At 46.1% G+C, this 18,336-nt stretch overlaps 1 protein-coding gene across 1 annotated transcript in view; it reads left to right on the top strand.

Annotated features, from left to right (window-relative positions):
* PTPRT (protein tyrosine phosphatase receptor type T) overlaps nt 1-18,336 on the top strand; it is a 435,070-nt gene that overhangs the window by 201,128 nt on the left and 215,606 nt on the right. Inside the window, exon 7 of the mRNA XM_054173729.1 lies at nt 2,902-3,195. Coding sequence (XP_054029704.1) covers nt 2,902-3,195 — 294 coding nt within the window. The remainder of the gene's footprint in view (nt 1-2,901; nt 3,196-18,336) is intronic.

Here is an 18,336-nt window from a genome sequence, read left to right on the forward strand (position 1 = left end):
CTCTGCAGTCCATGGTGTTCTGTGGCACTGGGGGCTCCTTTTGTCTACAACCATCTGTAGGCCATCACATCCAAAGGGGAGTTCATGGTCACCTTGGCTGTACAGGTTATCAGATGGACTTGCTATGAACAAGGAAGGAATTTAAAACAAAAAGCCTCTCAAACCCCACAAAACAAAATCCAAAACTTGTACTCATATAAAATCTGTAGTTTGAGGTTTATCCAGATGTTTGAAGATTACATCTTCCATAGTGCCTCTTTCTTCAGGATTGTTTCTCAGGGAATAGTGATAACAGTTGTTGGGGAATATTCTCTAATTTTTCAGTCTTCCCAAGCTGCAGCTGAAGGATTTGTGAAGCCCATTTTGGTTCCATCATCCAGCAATTGCCTGGAATTGCCTTGCTTAGAAAACCATAGTTTCCCAGTAGTGGAAACCCTCAGAAACCATTGCCAGAGAGTAAAACACATGTTTCTTCAGAATAGTTGGAAAGTATAGTGCTCACAGCACCCAGCCTGTCAGTGTTCATGGAGCATTTGGACAAAACTCAGTGATGCTGTATTTACTCTGTTTTGGTCCTTCAGGTTAGTTTTGTTTCTCACATTCTTTGCACTACTGAACTCTCTCTCATTGTGAAGACCTGAAAGTGTTTGATGTTCTCAGCTATAGACCACAGCTGTATTTCCTCTTCTCATAGGAGAGGAAAGGCAGAGCCCAAATTCCCTTTTCTGCACAACTGCAGCTACAACTAAATCTGTTTGTGTTCAATGACTCCCTTGTGTTGAGCTTGTACTGCACAGGTCTTTTATTTCACTGAAAGAGAGCATCCAGGAACTACATTCTTGTGTCCTTCCTGAGTCTGGGATTCAGACTAGATATTATTCCAGTTGCACCAGTCCAGTTCCAGATGTCCTTGTTGCTGGGGAGCCTGTGGCTTTCTTCTCATATGTAGAGGAGGAGTGATAATGGCTGAAAGGGAGTAGCAGGCTAGAGAAAGCTTGCAACATAAAATACTGTCTGGATCCAATGAGGCTTAAAATGTGTCTGATCACAATTACACATGTACAAGGCTGATTTGTCACCATGTCTATTTAATCAAGATCACAGAGAGATTTTTAATTGCAAGAGTGAGCTCCTAACATCAGGCTGGTCATCTGTAACTGACCAGTGCATTTAGTTGCAAAGGGCAAAACCTGCTCCTTATTTAGGTGCTGGTTTTGCTAAATACTGGGTAACTTGTTCAGATCACTTGTAGTAAAGACCAAATAATTCTGCTTGTCTAGTTGGGGCCAATAGGAAAGAGCCTGCTCTTTCCAGTGAGGTGGGATTGAGCCTTCACTAACTGCTGCATCAGCTGCATGTCTTAGTTTCTTACATTTGGAAAAGGGAAGCAACAGCTTGAACACTTGATTCTCTAATATTCTTTAAGGGGGAATGGGACAACCACCATCACTTGTTTGCTGGGCAAAGGAGGTTCAGATCTGACCTAAAATAAAGAAGATAGTGCTGCTGGGTGTCATCTTAACTCAATCAGTTTGGCAGTAGCAGGTTCTAAATTTGCTAGATGAGACTTTCATGTCCGTTCAGCAGGACAAACTGGTCTATTAATTAAGCTCAGTCCCATATATCTCTTCTACCTTGCAATCAAATCCCAAAGTAACCTGCATCACATTGCTGTTGAAGTCTCCAGCCTCAGAGAAAGGAGTTTAATATTTCATTCATCTTGTGTTCTAGCTCTGATGTGTCTTGTAAGATGTCATCTCTGCTTTGGGAATAAAGATTGCGAAGTCTATCTTTTAATTGTCTTGCACCAAGAAACAAGTGAATAAACTATTTATGAGTTACCACAATTTGATTTTTAATGAAAATGTGTCTGCAAACCACTTTCTGAGACCACATTTCTTGGAGACATAGCCTTCCAGAGTCAAAACATAACCAGCCTGACATTTCATATCAGGAAGAGATCCTGGCAGGAGTGAGAAGAAAGGAGTAAAATAAAAGCAGAAACAAACTCATGTGACAGAGGATTTTATCCTGTTGAATACCTGCTGTAGTTACAATTCAGGTTGCTTTTTTCCATTGGTACAGGGCACAACTCTGCAGTCAGTATCTAGGAGATAAGGTCACATTTCAGTTGATCATTTCATAGGATAGTAGCTTATGTGCATTTGTTTCTCTTCACTTACCTTCACTTGTTAACCTGCAACTCTCCAGAGGCAAAAGTCCCATCTTCCTCCCATTGTGTAGTGCTCAAACTCCTTTCTTCCACATTTCTGTGGGTCCTGGATTCTTCCAGTTCTCTAGGTTTTTGTAATGTATAATATTTTATGTGTGTGTGTGTGTGTGTATATATATATACACACACACAAATAAAATGATGAAGCAAGGTCTTCCTGGAGCCTTTTTGTTTTCATCCTGAACAGCCCCAATTCTTTCAGCCTGGCTTCATGGGAGAGGGCTCCAGCCCTCTGATCATCTTCATGGCCTCCTCTGGACCCCCTCCAGCAGGTTCATGTCTCTCTGGTGTTGGGGGCCCCAGAGCTGGACATGGTACTCCATGTGAGGTCTCAGCAGAGCAGAGTGGCAGAATCCCCTCTCTCCATCTCTGGCCATGCTGCTTTTGATGCATCCCAGGATGCCATTGGCCTTCTGGGTGGCAAGTGCCCATTGCTGGCTATCATGTCCAGCTTCTCACCCACCAGCACCCCCAAGTCCTTCTCTGCAGGGATAAATTCTTCTCAGTAAGAGAGTAGCTTCTTAGCAAACATTTGGCAAGTGACAGGAGAAACTGCCTGTGTTACCAAGCTGTTGGGACAGCCTTGCTTTACAGGTACATGATAGAAATTGTATCCTTTTGATAAAATTATCTCAAGCTTCTCATGATTTCTTTTTTTTTGTCTACAGAACCCCCAACTCCTATTGCCCCTCCTGAGCTGCTGGCCGTCGGAGCTACGTACCTGTGGATCAAACCCAACGCCAACTCCATCATTGGGGATGGGCCCATCATACTGAAGGAGGTGGAGTACAGGACCACCACTGGGAACTGGGCAGAAACACACATTGTGGACTCTCCTAATTACAAACTGTGGCATTTGGATCCTGATGTGGAGTATGAGATCAGAGTGCTGCTCACTCGCCCTGGAGAAGGAGGCACGGGACCCCCTGGACCACCGCTCACAACAAGGACGAAATGTGCAGGTAGGGTTTCTGCTGCTTAAGGATGCAGCACAGATCCTTGGGGTCTTTTATTAACACATCAACAAATGGTCCTCCACACAGCCTTAGAGATGTGCTTCATGAGGTCTGAACAATGCTATGAATGTTGTTATATCCTGGGATGTTTCACTTCTTATTCCATAGACATAGAATTGTCAGTGTTGGTAGGGACCTCAAGAATCATCTAGTTCCAACCCCCCTGCCATGAGCAGGGACACCTCACACTAGAGCAGGTTGCTCACAGCCACATCCAGCCTGACCTTTAAAACCTTCAGGGATGAGTCTTCCACCACGTCCCTGGGCAGCACATTCCAATGACTAACAACTCTCTCAGTGAAGAACTTTCTCCTCACCTCCAGCCTAAACCTCCCCTGGCACAGCTTGAGACTGTGGCCTCTTGTTCTGGTGCTGGTTGCCTGGGAGAACAGACCAACCCCCTCCTGTCTACAACCACCCTTCAGGTAGTTGTAGAGAGCAATAAGGTCTCCCCTGAGCCTCCTCTTCTCCAGGCTAAACAATCCCAGCTCCCTCAACCTCTCCTCGTAGGGCTTGTGCTCGAGGCCTCTCCCCAGCCTCATTGCCCTTCTCTGGACCCGTTCAAGTGTCTCAATATCCTTCTTAAACTGAGGGGCCCAGCCTTACATCAGAGCAAAAGCATGACCAGAAGTGTTGAGCTTAGAAGGTCGTTGCACCCTAGCACAGCTCAGATCAAGATCATTCCTGGTTTGTTTAGGTTTTGATCAGTGGATGGAAGTTGCCTATGTGGACTTTAAATAGTTTTTCATAAAAACAGATTAAGAGAAGCCTCACTCTAAATGAGCACAAAGAAGTTTTATTAAACTGGGTAACAGCTTATCTAAATTTCTCTAAGCAGCACGTTCCCAGGCATCTGTTATCCCACTGGAGACACTTTTGGTTTGCTACAGGGCTTCATTTCTATCTGATCTTTAGAAATGATGCTGAAAATGAAGTCCCAGCTTACTTCTTTCCAGGAAAAGCCAACTGCCAGAAAATGTGGCAAACCCTGCCTTGTAAATGAATGATTTTGTGTGTGTGTGTGGTTGGTGTGGATTTTGTGGTTTGGTTTTGTTTGTTTTTCAGAGGCTGTGATAGGTCATGACTTGGGACTGGAGAAGATTAAATGACTTTGAGGCATAAAGCAGTAAACTGTCAGTCAGAGGGAAGAGTTGCTCAGCAGGGAATGGGGAAAGAGAAACACTGCTAAAGGTTAAGACCAGACACAGGGCTGAAGGGTGGTTAAAAGGAAAGAAGATATAAAATAGGAGTTTTCACTCCCAGAATAATACATTGGAGGTGATAACAGGATCAGAACAGTATGTTTGGATGCAGTTCCCAGCAGAGCCTGGAAGTTCAGTCCTACTCTTCTGAGTGTGGTTGTGGTTGTGTTTTGTTTTCCAGCCATCCTCAATAGTTAAATAGAGCTCTTTAAAATCCTTGTTTCATGGGCTTCATCCAAAAGAGTGTGCTCTGGAACACTGCTTTTTGGGAAGCTTGGGGCTTGTTGTTTTCCTGTGCTTATTTGCTATTGCCCTGCAGCTTTATTTCCAGTTGCCACAGAAAGGGAGCAGAGGGGGAAATGTTTTTTCCCTCTGTATGGGAAAGAGAAGGGAAGACCTTGCAAATGAGGCCATCACTGTGTGTGGGACTCTGAAAGCTGTTTGCCTTCTGGTGAGACAAACTTGCTTGAAAAGTAAAGCCAAAAAGTGACACTTAAATGGTCATTAATAGAGGGACAGAGGTCAGATTTTCTTCAATATTTAGACCTGGCTACAATACTATCTGGAAGAGCTATCATGGACAGCAGATTCTCTGCCTTTTTGGCTGATGACAGCAGGTGACCCCTAAGATAAGGAGGGTTTTGTGAGGCTTGGAAGCAGGAAGTTTTCTCCAGTTGACAGGAGAGTTGCTTATCAAGGAGTGTGTGTGGGGGGAAGGCAGCCTGAGAACCTCCATGCTCTCCTTCACTCCCCAAAAGGTGTGGCAGTGATACTTCATAGAATGAGCTTATGATAATAGGTTTGCCCTGATGTGAAACAATTCCCAGGGACCACATGTAACTTATCACTCAAGATAAGCTGCTGGAGAGGAGGTTATTCAGCAGGAAGATGAGATTTAGGTCCTGGAGAAAGGAGCAGTTGTCAGAATCAATACTCAATTTTTGTGGTTGGCCTAGGGAAATAAAAGTTAGTCTGGAATGCTTTGGCTGAATTCAATAGTCCTTTTTAAAACAGTCAGGATAAAGTAGCTGATATAAATGCAAATCATCTGTATGTGCAGATTTTGATATGGTCTTGCAAAGTAGCTGGAAACCCTTTTCCTGTAGTTACTATTGAAAGGTCCTTTGTTGCCATGGAATGCTAGCAAGTCTAGGAACAACCAGCAGCTTTTGCCAGTATTATTTTTGTTGGTTTAAGACAATCTTTCAGTATGTTATAGCCATGGTTTTTGTCTGTTACAAATAGCTAGAGAAAGGAGACAGCTATGTACTTTGTGAAGTGCACTAACTGAACAGCCAGCAGGATACTTGGTGTGCTGAGTTGTTACCACAGGTTCAGGAATACTTCTTTCTGGTTGAATGTGAAGGGGACAGCTCCTGTGAATAGGAAATGCTCACATGGCACTGGGAAAAGAAGTTTCAGTGGTGCTGTAGTGCTGCCCTTCCCTCCCTCCTCCCTCCCAAACTTACCTGAAGAAACCCATTTAAAAAACCCCCACCTGATCTAAGAGTCAAAGCACTACACAAATGGCCTGTCAAGTGATCTGAAAGAGAGCTCTGTGTAGGTAGCATTAGAATCACTGAATCACAGACTAATTTACCTTGGACTTATGTTAAGCCTTGTCCTGAAACATCCATTCATTACCCTATTAACATTAGTTAAACTTTAACTCTCAGCTAAACTGTCTCCTGCAACTTTAAGAGTAGATAATGGGGGAAATAGGTGCTTCTTGAGCAAGCTTGTCTACTTTTGGAGAGCACTTCCTACAGAATATCAGCAGTGCAGGAAAACCTTCCCTGGGTTTGTTGTGTTTCTTACTGGTACCAGCTGTAGGGAATGTTCTGGGCTTATTACTGTCTACAACTACCTGAAGGGAGGCTGCAGACAGGTGGGGATTGGTCTCTTCTCCCAGGCAACCAGCACCAGAACAAGAGGACACAGTCTCAAGCTGTGCCAGGGGAGGTTTAGGCTGCATGTTAGGAAGAAGTTCTTCATAGAAAGAGAGATTGCCCATTGGAATGTGCTGCCCAGAGAGGTGGTAGAGTCACCATCCCTGGAGGTGTTTAAGAGGGGACTGGATGAGGCACTTGGTGCCATGGTTGAGTTGATTAGATGGTGTTGGGTGATAGGTTGAACTTAATGATCTCAAAGGTCTTTTCCAACCTGGCTAATTCTATTCTTGCTCAGCTGGAATGAGATCAGCCTCTGCAGTGTGTGTTCTGCTGGTGATTGGTTTCTTCTCTTGCTAAATTTTCTGAGACAAAGGCTGGTGCAGCACAGTGAGATGTTGTTCTTGTGGTAGAGCCTGTTCCCAGGAGCCATGGAGCGTGGCAGGAGAGCTGTTGAGAGCAGCATGATCTTGTCTCTGAGTTTCAGTATGTGGCTCTCACAAAGCCTGTGGGACTAGTACCCATTTTAGTGACACTGTCTGCTCAGCTTGGTGATTGAAACTGTTTTTCATTCCACCTCAGCAGCCTTCAGCATATCAGCCAGAGAAGAGCGGAGTTACAAAACCAAGATATTCCTTCTTTTTGATCCTTGATCCCCAATTCATGCTTGGAAACAGTCAGGTAGCATTGGTGGAAGACAGGGGCTTCATCTGTGTCACATCCTAACAGGTTAAGCCCCTTTGTATGATTTTTTTCTCTGCCAACTTGATTAAATAATAAATGAAAAACCAAAACTGCCCTTTAGAGAACATCTGACAGAAAAGGTGGAATATTCCTTGATGTACATTCAGTGGCTGGGAGTGTCTCAGTGGGGTGATTTTCTTGTCTCTGTCAGGTCTCAGCTTCTATGTAGCCCATGTGTACCTCCAGAAAACACAGAGAATGCTTCAGTTGAAGCTGCAGAGCTCTCTAGGAAGCAAGGGGTCAGTGGTTTCACTTCCAGTTGCAGAGCTGTAGTTGGTTACATGTGTAGGGGTGTTCCAGGCAAATGATGGCTCTTTGAGGAACTATCAGTATCAAGGTATGGATGTACTGGCTGCAGAGACGTGGTCCACCTGGAAAGATACCTTTTGAAGGACAGATGATGGATTGGATCTGTGGACTAGGTACTGGAAAAGTAATGGAAAAGTACCAGAAGTACTGGAAACCGATTGAAAAGAGGAGTAGCTGTGTTGTCTGGAATATAACAACAATGATGGCCTCTTGGAGCAGGAGGAATCTGGGAGGAGAAAGGGAGGTAATTAAATGGTGAAAGGCGGGGGGGAGAGTCTCTTGGTGCGCTCAGGGTGACTGACTGAATACAGGATCCTGGCAAAGATTGGAGTTGTCAAGATGCTTGGTTTGGCATGAAGCCATGGACTGTCCAAAGATCAGGCACTAAATGCAGGGTGTTGGAAAGCAGTGATGTGCAGAGGAGAGGCTGGGATTTACTGCTGGAGCATACCAGTGTGCCATAAAGCTAAGATTTGTTCCTAGCAGTGACCACTGCCTGAAACCTCCCGAGTGCAGCAGAGCACATCCCCTACTGACTTTAAGCATCGTATATATGGTGAGGAAGTTTCTTTATCCTGATCCCAGCAGAAGATCAGCTTTTAGTCCTGAGGCATGTGGATTGATTGCCCTTATCTTAGTCTGCATAAATACAGTTATGAATATAAAGGCAGTCATAATAGTGCTTTGGTCTGGATTTCTTTTCCAGACGGATTTTGCTCGTGATGGATTTAAAATCTGGGGATTTACTCTTTTTTTTTTTTTTATCTGCAAAGGCAGTTTGTTATCCAGAGCTGGGCTCTATTTTTATTTATTAGGATGAAGTCTAGCTACTCCTTTCCACCTCACACTCTTTCTTCTTGGTGATGTTGCTGTTGAATTGAATGGCCTTCTCTAATGTGGCTCGGACACCGTTTTCCGGGTGGGCAGGCTGGTCACCATGATGCCAGCTTTCATACAGGTGTGAGGCTTTTGTGCCAAGAACAGTTCTTGCTAAAGATGAGGCCTCACAATAGCTTACAAAGAAGTGAGCCTGCCTAGCACTTTGTTTCATGCCAGCTGAAATTAGGGCACTGCTCTGTTTGACGTTTCTTGGCTCCTGAGTTCTGTCCAGGCTTCATCCCAAACGACCTGAAGATTCCTATTCTGAAGAGAGAAAATGGAAGAGAGAGAGGAGAAAATAAAACCAAAAAGAAAGCCCAAACCAACACCACCAAACCCCCATTCTGGTTTGTTGAACTCAGAGGAATCCCTGAGCTCTGGCTGACTTAGTGGTGGTGTAGATTTGAGGCAGCTGAACATCTGTTGTGTGCACAGGACTTCTCCAAGTAAAAAGTGGTCTTGAACTAAATTTGAAGCAAATACAGACATGTTTGGGATTTCTCTTGTCACAGCTATTCCAGGCTGTATTTCTGCTTGAAATATGCTGGATGCATGTTAAGACTTCATAAGAGGGTCACTGATGGGACAGTCAGGCCCTCATTAATGATTTCACAGTACCTCAGTGTGATGGGGGTTGAAAGAGACCTCTGGAGATCTAGTCCCACCACCCTGCCAGAGCAGGGTCACAAATAGCAGGTTGCCCAGAATTTCAGTGGCCAGGTAGAAGGAGACTCCACAACCTCCTTGGGCAACCTCTTCCAGGGTTCTGCCCTTCCAGTGCTGCACATTCCAATGGCCAATCTCTCTTTCTATGAAGAATTTCTTCCTAATATCCAGCCTAAACCTCCCCTGGCACAGCTTGAGACTGTGGCCTCTTGTTCTGGTGCTGCTTGCCTGGGAGAACAGACCAACCTCCACCTGGCTACAACCTCCCTTCAGGGAGTTGCAGAGAGCAAGAAGGTCTCCCCTGAGCCTCCTCTTCTCCAGGCTAAGCAACCCCAGCTCCCTCAGCCTCTCCTCACAGGGCTGTGCTCCTGACCCCTCCCCAGCTTTGTTGCTCTTCTCTGGACACCTTCCAGCATCTCAACATCTTTCCTAAACTGGGGAGCCCAGAACTGGACACAGGACTCAAGGTGTGGCCTAACCAGTGCTGAGCACAGGGCACAATGACTTCCCTGCTCCTGCTGGCTGCACTATTCTTGATGCAGGCCAGGATGCCATTGGCCTTCTTGGCCACCTGGGCACAGTGCTGGCTCATGTTCAGCCTACTATCAATCAGCACCCCCAGGTGCCTTCCTGCCTGGCCGCTCTCCAGCCAATCTGATCCCAGGCTGTAGCACTGCATGGGGTTAACAGATATGTTAACAGCTTCTTCCCTCTTTGCTTATGCAGCTTCACTTCAACATCCTCAATTCAAGGGTGTCTCCAATATGATCCTAAAAGTATGACCTCAGAGGGTTGTGCAGAGCTGGCCCTGTTTGCCCACAGTCAGCGTTTTGCACCCATTAAAACTCTGGCCCACGACGTGCAAAGAAATGTGCTGGGCACTCGGTGCCCTGCTAAAGGCAATCAAATTGAAATTGCATGGTGTCTTCTAGGCTTCAGTTAAGTGGCATCTTTCATAAAATCCCATCCCCATTACCATATTATTACTGCTTCTGTTGGTTTTTTAGAGGATGCGATGAGCTGATGGCTTCCAGATGTCGCTTTATCCGCCTGTGAAAAGCCCGGCTAGTGGGAGGAAACTGGGAAGGATAATGCTGCCTGTGGATTCTTCTGAAGCATTGATTGAACAGCCTCTGAGGAGAGGCTGAGGGAAGGTGTCTGCTCACCTCCACGGTGTATTCTGTACCATAGCTCATCCTGGGAGCGCAGTGACAGACTCAGCCTCACAAAGCAGTCATTAAGCTCTAGGGATCAGCACAGTTATAGAATCACAGAATCAATAAGGTTGGAAAAGACCTCAAAGATCATCAAGTCCAACCTGTCACCCAAGACCTCATGACTACTAAACCATGGCACCAAGTGCCACATCCAATCCCCTACTGAACACCTGCAGGGACAATGACTCCACCACCTCCCTGGGCAGCACATTCCAATGGCTAACAGCTCTCTCTGGGAAGAACTTTCTCCTCACCTCCAGCCTAAACTTCCCCTGGCACAGCTTGAGACTGTGTCCTCTTGTTCTGGTGTTGGTTGCCTGGGAGAAGAGACCAACCCCCACCTGGCTACAACCTCCCTTCAGGTAATTGTAGAGAGCAAGAAGGTCTCCCCTGAGCCTCCTCTTCTCCAGGCTAAGCAGCCCCAGCTCCCTCAGCCTCCCCTCACAGGGCTGTGCTCTAGACCCCTCCCCAGCCTCGTTGCCCTTCTCTGGACACATTCAAGAGTCTCAGTGTCCTTCTTAAATGCATCCTACTTTGTCCTGGGACAAGCACTGCTCACTGCTTCCTCCTTGGGGTTCTCTTCTTGCTTTTCCAAGGACAGCTGAAACATAAATGGCTTTTATTTGGAAATGTATTTTTAATGTACACGACTCTGCATTAAAAAGCACTCAAATATAAGAGATGCTTAGAGTTGATACACTGGAAGTGCCCAATTTTAAACATTTCAAGGCATAAAATGCACATTAATTGGCTCTCCTGGAAGCACTAACATATAATACAAAAGCAAGGCAGGGGCAGAATGGAAGAGCATGCCACATTTTAACCTCGTGTTAATGCTTTTAACCCTGAGATATATTTATAAGGCATTCAGGCACAGTTTTGTGTCTTGCATGTTTACTGCTTACCATTTTGTCACAAATACTTCAGCTTTTGTGTTTTTCCCCAGTGGACTCTGCAACACTGAGATGAAGATAACTTCTTGTTTAACACTCTCCAGCTTGGGGGTTAAAAACCAAACCACAAACTTGCTGATGCCTTAAATCTTGTTGCAGGGCCAGCAGATGGAGTATGAGAGTAGAGAAGCTGTTTGTGTAGCGGTGTGTGTCTGTCTGCGAGTCTGATGCCTTTTCATACTGCTTCAGCTGCAGCCTGGGGCTTTATTTCCCTTTTTCTCAACACTTGTTTCTGTGACCTGAACGTGGCATCTTGTGACAGGACAAGTGGTAATGGCTTGACACTGGAAGAAGCTGGATTTAGATTAGACATTAGGAAGAAATCCTTCGCCACAAGGTTGGTGAGGCACTGGAGCAGGTTGCCCAGAGGAGCTGTGGAGGTTCCAATCCTGCAAGTGTTCAAAGGCAGGTTGGATGGGACCTTGAGCAACCTGGTCTGGAGGGAGGTGTCTCTGCTTGTGGCAGGGGTGTTGGAACTAGGTTACCTTGAAGGTCCATTCCAACCCAAATTGTTCTGTGATTCTGTGGTTGTATCACATCCTCTGACCATAAAACCAGGAGTGAGTCAGAGAGGGCTCTGCAGAGGGACCTTGACAGGCTGGACAGATGGGCAGAGTCCAACATGATGACATTCAAGAAGTGCCAGGTGCTGCAGTTTGGCCACAACAACCCCATGCAGAGCTACAGGCTGGGGGCAGAGTGGCTGGAGAACAGCCAGGCAGAAAGGGACCTGGGGGGATTGGTCGATAGAAGGCTGAACATGATACCAGCAGTGTGCCCAGGTGGCCAAGAAGGCCAATGGCATCCTGGCCTGCATCAGAAATAGTGTGGCCAGCAGGAGCAAGGAAGTCATTGTGCCCTGTGCTCAGCACTGGTTAGGCCACACCTTGAGTCCTGTGTCCAGTTCTGGGCCCCTCAGTTTAGGACGGACATTGAGACTCTTGAAGGTGTCCAGAGAAGGGCAACGAGGCTGGGGAGAGGTCTCAAGCAGAGCCCTATGAGGAGAGGCTGAGGGAGCTGGGATTGTTTAGCCTGGAGAAGAGGAGACTCAGGGGAGACCTTCTTGCTTTCTACAACTCCCTAAAGGGAGGTTGTAGCCAGGTGGGGGTTGGTCTGTTCTCCCAGGACACAGTCTCAAGCTGTGCCAGGGGAAGTTTAAGCTGGATGTGAGGAGAAAGTTCTTCCCAGAGAGAGTTGTTAGCCATTGGAATGTGCTGCCCAGGGAGGTGGTGGAGTCATTGTCCCTGCAGGTGTTCAAGAGGGGATTGGATGTGCCATGGTTTAGTAGTCATGAGGTGTTGGGTGACAGGTTGGACTTGATGATCTCTGAGGTCTTTTGCAACCTTATTGATTCTATGATCTCATTCTTGGGGGTGGGGGGATGCAGGACTCCCTTTGTATCTCAGCAGACATTACACAGGTGGAGAAACAAAGACCCCTGGTGTCCCCAGGCTTTCCATTGCGATTCAGATGATTGCCATGAGCAGGGGACTAAAAGGTCAGTCAGCATTTCAGTTCTTTGTTATTCCACTTGGTGAAACAAAGGGAAAAAACCTAAATGCTTTCAACTCCATTTAACTTATTTTTGCCATTTTAATTTTATAAGCTGAAAATGCCTTCCCCCCCCCCCCCCCCCCCTTTTTTTTTCTCATCAATCTGGGCTTTTGGAAACTGTATTTTATAACTTTAGAAACAGCATTCAAGTAGACCATAACTGTGACCATATCAAAGTACTTCAAATATTGCTGGAGAGGCAAACAGGCCTGAGCATCAAAATCAGACTGACAGTTGTTGTTACAATGTACAGCTCTCAAGATCCCCAAAGCCTCATTTCTGCTGCCAATAATCCTGCCAATTATTAAGCTAAAATCTTGGTGCAGGGACCACTGGAAGGGGGGTTTAAGCAAGACCACAACTCACGAGATAACAACATTTGAAAGCCTTGATGTCACAGTTTCTTCCCTGTGGCACTTTGGAAGGTTCTCTATCACTTAGGAGAGAAGGAAAAGAAGCAGGAGGGGAAGTAGGTCTTATAAATAGATCCAAACCTCCAGAAGTTGATTTGCCAATTAATGAAGTTTGATGAAAATCTTTGGTGAGCTTCAAAGATTAGATTATATATCAAGGAAATCTGCCACTTTGAAGATAAAGCTCCAAGTGATAGATTCATTTAATAATGCTTTTAATAAGAAGATAAGCTTTGGCATTGAGTTGGCTTTTTTTTTTTGACCAGAGGAGGGAGTGAGGCAGAGGAGTGGGATGCCAAAATTAGGAGAAGGAATACTGTACCAAAGGCAATGTTATCTATGAACTACTCTATGTATAAATCCAGTTCTTCCCAGGTGGTTTCATTCTCCTCAGATGGATTATTTGCTAACCTACTACAGGAATAAGTCTCTCCACCTGCTGTTCCATGAGTCACTTTGCTATGAATGTAAAACTAAACACATTCCTTCATAAAAAGATCATAGAATGGTCTAGGTTGGAAAGGGCCTTAGAGATCATCTACTCCAACCTCCCCCCACCATGGGGAGAGATACCTCTCAGCTGGACTCAGCTGCTCAAGGCCTTGTGCAGCCTGGCCTTGAACACTCCCCAGGGAGGAGGCATTCACAGCCTCCCTGGGTAGCCTATTCCAGAGTCTCACCACCCTCATACTGAAGAACTTCTTTGTAAGATCCAGTTTAAACCTGCTCTCTCTCAGGTTAAAACCATTCCTCTTTGTCTCTTTGCTTATGGAAAGTCCCTTTGCAGCCTTCCTGCAGGATCCCTTCAGGTATTGGAAGGCGGCAGCTCTAAGATCCCCCTGGAGTCTTCTCTTCTCCAGGCTGAACACCCCCAGCTCCCTCAGCCTGTCCTCATAGCAGAGGTGCTCCAGCCCTTGCATCATCTTTGTGGACCCCCTCTGGACTCTCTCCAACAGCTCTGTGTCCTTCTTATGCTGGGGACACCAGAACTGGATGCAGTGTTCAAGGTGAGGTCTCACAAGAGCGGAGTAAAGGGGAAGATTCACTTGTCTGAATCCCATGGCCACTAAAGAAACTGTGCCTGAAAGCAAGTCTAGAGCTGCAGTGGTTTTTTTTTCTAGCATATACTGAATTAAAACTGGTGTGGCAATTCAGGCAAAGGCAGGTAGAAGAGGGCCCACGTCTCTCTGAGCTGTTGTCTCACACTTTCAATAGATTGAAATCCTGGTGTAGTTGTTGCATCTCAGTAGAAATGACCACATTGCCTCCTGTAGTTTGCTTGGTGGTGGTGAAAGGGGTTTGGGGAGCTGAGCCTTAAGTCTATTGTAAGCACGGATTCCCATCACCCCCCAACATGTACAGCATCTTTTTTTTTCTTCAAAATCTCTTGGCCACACTCTCACACCACTTGCAGTTCTAAAACTTCCCTCTCCTTGATGAAAACTCAGCATTTGGAGTCTGGTCTCTGTCTCACTCTTTTGAAGAAATCAGGAACTACAGAGCTGGGAGATGAGCTTTGCAATGCCTGACACAGAAGCCACGGGGTGAAAGTGAGTTTTGTTATCTGTTTGCAGTGCTCCTGTTTATGTTCTGAAGCTGCTTTCAGGAGCTGTTGCTTCCAATTAGTATTGTACATGTGAACTCCAGATAGGCACCTTCTGCCAGCCTTCTACTCTCTATGAAAGGCTTGGGCAATTTATAGCTTTCCCCTGATCCAGCTGGCACAGCAGAGCAAATATTTACTGATTTTCACACTGAAGCAAGTATCTCAGTGCAAAAGAGTTGGAATCACACTCTGTGCAAACAGGTGCTTCATGTAATATCTGTGCAGCCCATGAGGAATCTGTAGTGGATCTTCAAACCCCTGACGCTGCTGGCGGCAGGGCTGGACCAAGGCTCTTGTGTTAGTGGCAGCCTTCCTGTGTGACCAGACCTGGTCCATTAGGATGTGAGATAGTTTGTCTTTACTGGTCCCTGCAGGTATCTCAACATTAAAAATAGATGCTCTTGCTGGTACCAAGAAACAACCTCCAGACCCAATCCTGGTGGCCTGGGCTAAGGGTAGAGCTGTCTGGTTAAAATGCTGTAGCAGTGTACAGTGTGCTGAAGCTTATTATTGCTGCCTTTGCTCTGTCCCAGGGCTGTCCCTTGGCAGTGAAATGCTGAGCTGCTTTGAAAATAAGCACTGAAGGGGAGGACAGAGCATTGCCTGTGTCAAGCAAAGGTCACATTGTTAATGGTACAACCGAGGAGGCTAAAAAGAAAGGAGTGGAGGGACATTTCTGCTCTACAGCAGTGTACTCTAAAAGTGCCTCTCAAGCAGCATACCATTTCCTGGGGTATGCTTTCTCAATTGCTTCAGTGCTGTTGAGGTTTTGTTCAGGAAAAAGGGAAATTGTTCTGGTTAGAACAATCTGCACTGAAATGTTTGCACTTTTTCACCTTTGTGCATTTCTCTGAACAACAACAATTAAAAATGAAGGAACTTTGCCTCCTGTGTTGGTTCTTAAGCCGTGCTATGCCAGTGGCAGTCAGATCCCGTGCCCACCACCTTGCATTTGCAACACACAGCTCTGAAGCATGTAACTGATGTCTTTGTTGTTCAGCCTGTTAGGGGTCAAGTGTCTGCCATGAGCAATCTGGCACAGTAGATCCTTTCTGGTGTTATTTCATTTTGATGAAGGGAAAGAAGCTCTGGTCTTCATGCTAGCTGTCTAAAGGTTCACCATCCACAATTGCATTCTGGCACTTTTTCCACATAGCACCTGATTCAGGAATGTGAACAACAGCAGCAGGATGCCATACTTGTCCAGAATGATGGGACTAAGGGGGAGGAGGAGGAGCTGTAGAAACTCAATATAACTGGGTCTTAAATCGAGATGAGTCTAATGAATGAGTACTAAAACCTCCATGTGCTCTCTGAAATGTGCTGCTTGTCTCATGAAAGTAGCTGAGGGCTGATTGAGTTGCTGTTGGCATGGCTGTGCTGGGCATCTGTGTGTGCAGAAGGCTGAACTTTCTGCTCAAAGGTCCTTTGCTGTGAGGTCAGCACTGAGTGAGGTGGGTGGGAGAGGGACAGGTCTTCATTTAAATATCCTCCAGGGACTTAGGCTCCAGAAAGAGCAGTGCTTTAAAGAAAGGGTAATGAGCTTTGCTTTTGAAATGCATTTTCCTCATTCGTAATGTGAATGAGGACCTCGCAAATAATTCAGCTTCTCTTTGTCAGTGATTGCAGCAGCGTGTCCATGATTGCCTTATTTCAGAGCTGGCAGTGTTAGTCCCTACAGAAGTGCTTGTGAAATCACCGTTTCAATTAGTGAAACAGAGGCCATCGTGAAGCACCTTGCTGCACATCTGACAGAAACATCTGGGTCTTTTTTCTCCTTGTGTGAGTGTTAGGAAGAATGATGTTAGAGCAGGCTGCTGCTATACAACCCCCTGGGCAGAGGCACCAGGGTTCCTGCAGTTGCATCTGAGATCTAGAGCTGTGTATTTGTTTTTCAAGCCAAAGGGACACCCCTGCTTTCCCCTTGATCCAAGGAAGCAGGATCTAGCAGCCATGTGGCTGGCCTCCTATGTCAGCACTGCACAGTAAGAGGATCGTGACCCAACTGCCCCGGAACCTGATGCTAACTGTCCCCTGCCCTCCACACTCTAGTGTTTGAAGTCTGTGACTACTCAGAGTGCTCAGCTGGGGAGCTCTGAGGTTGCAGCCTTTGTTTTGGGAATGGCTCAGCATTTAAAATGCACATGAGAAAGGTTTTTTTTAATTAGATCACATCTGATTGCTGCTGTAAAGAGCACAGAGATTAGACATCCATGCACATTTTTGGGTCCCCAGTGTCAGCCTCATTCTTAAACAGGTTTTGCATGTGTGAGGCTGTTTCAGCTATTCTCAACTCTTCCCTTCAGATGATGTTTTCTGCTGTTGCCTTTGAGTTCTGGGTCCAAGGTTTCTCCTCCATGACTAGAATGTATCACCTTTGGTCCCCGCCAAGCAGCCTTTCTGCACTCAGTGATCTGTTTCCCTCGTGCTGTATAATCTGTCCTCTGCTAACCATCCTGCTTGGCACCATCACTTTTATCCATCTGACTACTTTCAATTGGATTGCTTAGGCCTTTTCATCTGTCAGCAAATCTCAGCAACAGTTACTCTCTTAACCCAGACATGCCTACCTAGACACATGCTGACCACGTATTTCCCATTGCAGGCAAAGAACTCTAAAACCAGTTATCCTCTAGAGGTTAGGAAAAAAAGCAGAAGGAGATTAAATTGCTGTCTGAGCTGCAGACTTCATAAACATCATGCAGAAACCTCCTGTATTCACCACAGGGGGACACAGCCTGCCACGCTGGGCATGAGGTTTGCACTGGAATCACAAAATGGCATTGCCTCTAATCTGTACCCGAATGTGTTGTCAGAGAGGAATGCTTTTAAACTCAGATACCTTTAAGACTTTGTGAAACAAATCCTACCTGAGGTTGTCTCCCGGGTTAAGGACCGGGGTACTACTGCTATATCACCTTCAGCATTTTCTTTCAATTTGTCTTCCTTGAAGGTGTCAGGCTGACATAGCAAATTGTAGCCTGCAGCACTCCATCTGTTCCCTCCTGAGAGCAGGAGGATGGTGTGAGATGCTCTGGGCACCCTTCACACCCTTGCAGGTTGCCTTGTTGTGCATTCAGAGCACTGAAATAGCGATGACGTAGTCATATTCTGGGCAGCAAAGCTGAGCGCTTCCCAGGTTGTGTTGTCAGGAATAGCCTTAGCAATCCTTTCTGCTTTGCTTCTCTGATATTCAAGAACCACAGTGCTGTTGGTCCAAAGAGCTCAAAATTCCTGAGTCAGGAACCAAGTGTCTCTTTCCCTGCTCCATACATAGTAGACTCTTACTAATTTTGTTTTCTGGTTTGTGGCTGTTTTGAAAGCTTCCTTTTGCTTATCCTTTTGTGAGTATGTGACAGGCACAAATCCCTCGTTCATTCTCCATGTAGACCTGCAGGCATTGACCTCCTGCTTCAGGCTGCTGTGACTCTTCCCTTTCTCTGCTCCAGCACAGAATCCCAGCATGGTGAAGGTAGGAAGGGACCTCTGGAGATCATCCACACCAACATCCCTGCTCAAGCAGGGGCACCCTGCAGTTTGCCAGTATCAGTGTCCAGTGGGGGTTGGAATCTCTCCAGAGAAGGAGACTCCACAACCTCTCTGGGCAGCCTGCTCCTGGGCTCTGACACCCTCACAGCAAAGAAGATTTTTGTGC

This window comes from Dryobates pubescens, chromosome 26, assembly GCF_014839835.1.
Source record: "Dryobates pubescens isolate bDryPub1 chromosome 26, bDryPub1.pri, whole genome shotgun sequence".
NCBI lineage: Eukaryota > Metazoa > Chordata > Aves > Piciformes > Picidae > Dryobates > Dryobates pubescens.